We start from the raw sequence: 2,752 nt of genomic DNA on the forward strand, positions 1-2,752 counted from the left end.
TTTAATATTACTTTTATTATTATTGTGCTTCTTCTTCTTATTATTTTTATTCTAATTCCTATTCGGGACAACGATTAAAGTGTCTGATCTGAATGTTTGAAAAACTATTATTGCACTCTTTCATTGATGCATACGTTTTTTGTATGTTTATTACTATTATTTATTTATTCTTTTTATTGGCATCATCATTAAATACTCAAGATACTTAAACACATTTTTTTTCACCGTATGATTTCTTGACCAATCCCCCAGAGTGCGTATGAGCCATGCAGTAGAGGATACTACGACTACTAGTACAAGTTTCGCACTGTTGATTATGCTCCATTGTCATAATCATTATTAAGTGACCAATACTATTGTTATTACTCTTTATGTTGTCGTATACGTTTTTCAAGTTGTGCTTTTTTCCATTAGTGCCCAGTTCATGGCCTATTCTCCATGTAGTGGGCTCAGCCAAAACACCACGCGCCAGTCAGTTTACCAGCAGCGGTTCCAAGTGGTCACGGCGCTCCTTGCTGGACGGGAACGGCGTGAATAATTCACGTACTGGGGCCTCTGAGCATTTTTCGGTCATCTCACTCCGTCTCCTGACATCCTTCGGAGACGACGATGAGCGACTGGGACCCGATGAATTACCTGCACGAGGAGCCAACCCCGCAGTGCTTGCACAGAGTGAAGGAGGACATCGCCAAATTCAGCGCGCAGTCACCAGCCCGGCTTTTCATCTCTCCCGAGGAAAATGACATCACCCGAGTCCATGTGCTGATGCTCGGAGAGACCGGTTCGCCGTACGAAGGCGGATTTTTCCAGTTCTTCGTAAAGTTCCCGTCTAACTACCCTCTGAGCCCTCCTCGCGTACGGTTCCTTACCACGGACGGCGGTAGGGTTTACTTCCACACATACCTCTACCCCTGCGGGAAGGTCTGTGTGGCCGCCTTGGGCACTGGAGGTGGACGATGTGACTGGAGCCCCACGCAATCACTGTCGAGTACGCTCGTCTCTATCCAGTCGCTGGTGGGCGACAGCGTGTTCGATTGCGCGAAGATCCAGTACGAGACGATCAGGGTGGCCGTGTGTGACCAAGTGGACGCAGCCCTCAGGGAGGACGACATGTGCCCGCCAGCCTTCAGGAAGATCATACTTGAGTCTTTCCTCGAGTCGTACGGCAATTACGAAGCTGTCATCAGGCCGCGACTCCAGACGACCAGGGCACTCGCGGAACTGTTCACGTCCTGCGCCTACAGGATCGCGGACTACAAGGCGCTGCTGACACGACTACAGGGTCTCAAGGAAAAGGTAGAGAAAGAGAAAAAGGCTGAAGCTGCTGCAGCGGCCACTGCTGCAGAGAACGAAAACTAGTGATGCCACCTAGGCCACACAGCACTTCTAAAATACAATTGGAGGAGATTGGCACCACTAGATTGCCCGAAAGCTTTCCTTGCGAAGCTCTCAACAACGGATGAAGTGACACAGCCTCCCTTTTAGATAATCACTTCAAAATAAACGCGGAACAAGTGCACAAATCTGTCGTCCTTCATTTCCTGAGAATTATAGCCACCACTCACATCTGCTTGTGATAAATGCTTTGTATGACATTAAGTGCTTGGTTTGACATCTTCCATGCTATTCTGTCGATTATCCCCTGCTTCGAGTAATATTTTTTGCATGGTATTACGTCATCACAGTACGGTACTTGTCGAGTAGCATGGAAAGTCTTGCTAGCCTGCGCACCTTGGTCAGACTAAATTGCGCTAACTCCCTATAGGGAGCGCCAGGGTGTCGGAACGAAATGTTTCTCGTTTCAGTATTAGTTTCGTTCCACCCCAAAACGTTCCGTTTCGTTTCTGTTCCGGAACGAAAAAAAAAATGTTCCGTAACGGTTCGTAACGTTTCTTTTTTATGCAAAACTTTGAAGTTAAGGTAATCATTAAAAAATCCATGCATCTCCACGAAGTGAATCATGACGAGGGGGCAAAGCTCTGGGTATCGTATAAGTAACCGTACGTTACCTGAGCGTTGCCTCATATAATGTAAACTGAGTGATATAAAGTGACATAAAGAGTCGACGACAAAGCTAGGTCCTAAGGTCCATAATGTATTCGTTGAGGTCGCCGACTAGTACAAAGGGTTTGTGCTTGTAGGTGTTTTATATTGTTCTGTCACAATTATGATTGATGTTCCTCTATTGTAAACATTTTTTGATTCACATACACACATATGTTTCGACTATAGCAAATGTTTTCTATATACCGTGACAGCGGACAGTAAGAGTCAACGGCAAAGCTGGGTCCTAAGGTCTATAATGTATACGTTTAAGTCGCCGACTAGTATAAAGGGTTTGTGCTTCATATTGTTCTGTCAAAATATGAGTGATATTAGTCTATCGTTAAACATGGTGTTTCGATTTGACCCAGTGTTGTGTCATGCGCACGGACGCCAAACGGACGGACAAGCCTCGGCATTAAGGTGCTTCACCCCTAAAAACATTTGATTTGGGATGCAGTTACTTTCCCTCCTCTTAAGAAAGTGGGACAAGGGTAAAACACGTTCTTCCAACGTTCTTCAGAGGAGCGGAAGCAACTGTACCACCAATTTATACCAACTAGCACAAACCAGTACACTGTTCGAAGTCATTGTATTTATTCTCTCAAAAGTCAATTACGATTTTTAGCGTGCTCAATGCTTTGTGTCAAGGGAGTGAGCACAACCTCAGACGCAGCACATCATAGAGTGTATACTCTGATGTACGAGA

The 2,752-nt window shown here is 45.3% G+C and overlaps 1 protein-coding gene across 1 annotated transcript; it reads left to right on the forward strand.

The window, feature by feature from the left end:
- Window positions 1–609: 609 nt before the first annotated feature.
- Window positions 610–1,359, forward strand: LOC119391318 (ubiquitin-conjugating enzyme E2 Z). Its single transcript, XM_037659000.1, has one exon. It carries the CDS (start codon window positions 610–612, stop codon window positions 1,357–1,359), a length of 750 nt encoding a protein of 249 aa, XP_037514928.1.
- Window positions 1,360–2,752: the final 1,393 nt, after the last annotated feature.

Source organism: Rhipicephalus sanguineus, chromosome 4 (genome assembly GCF_013339695.2).
Source record: "Rhipicephalus sanguineus isolate Rsan-2018 chromosome 4, BIME_Rsan_1.4, whole genome shotgun sequence".
In the NCBI taxonomy this organism is placed as follows: domain Eukaryota; kingdom Metazoa; phylum Arthropoda; class Arachnida; order Ixodida; family Ixodidae; genus Rhipicephalus; species Rhipicephalus sanguineus.

Excerpts from the sequence above, each read along its gene's own strand:
- LOC119391318 (XM_037659000.1), top strand. The coding sequence starts at position 610 with ATGAGCGACTGGGACCCGATGAATTACCTGCACGAGGAGCCAACCCCG.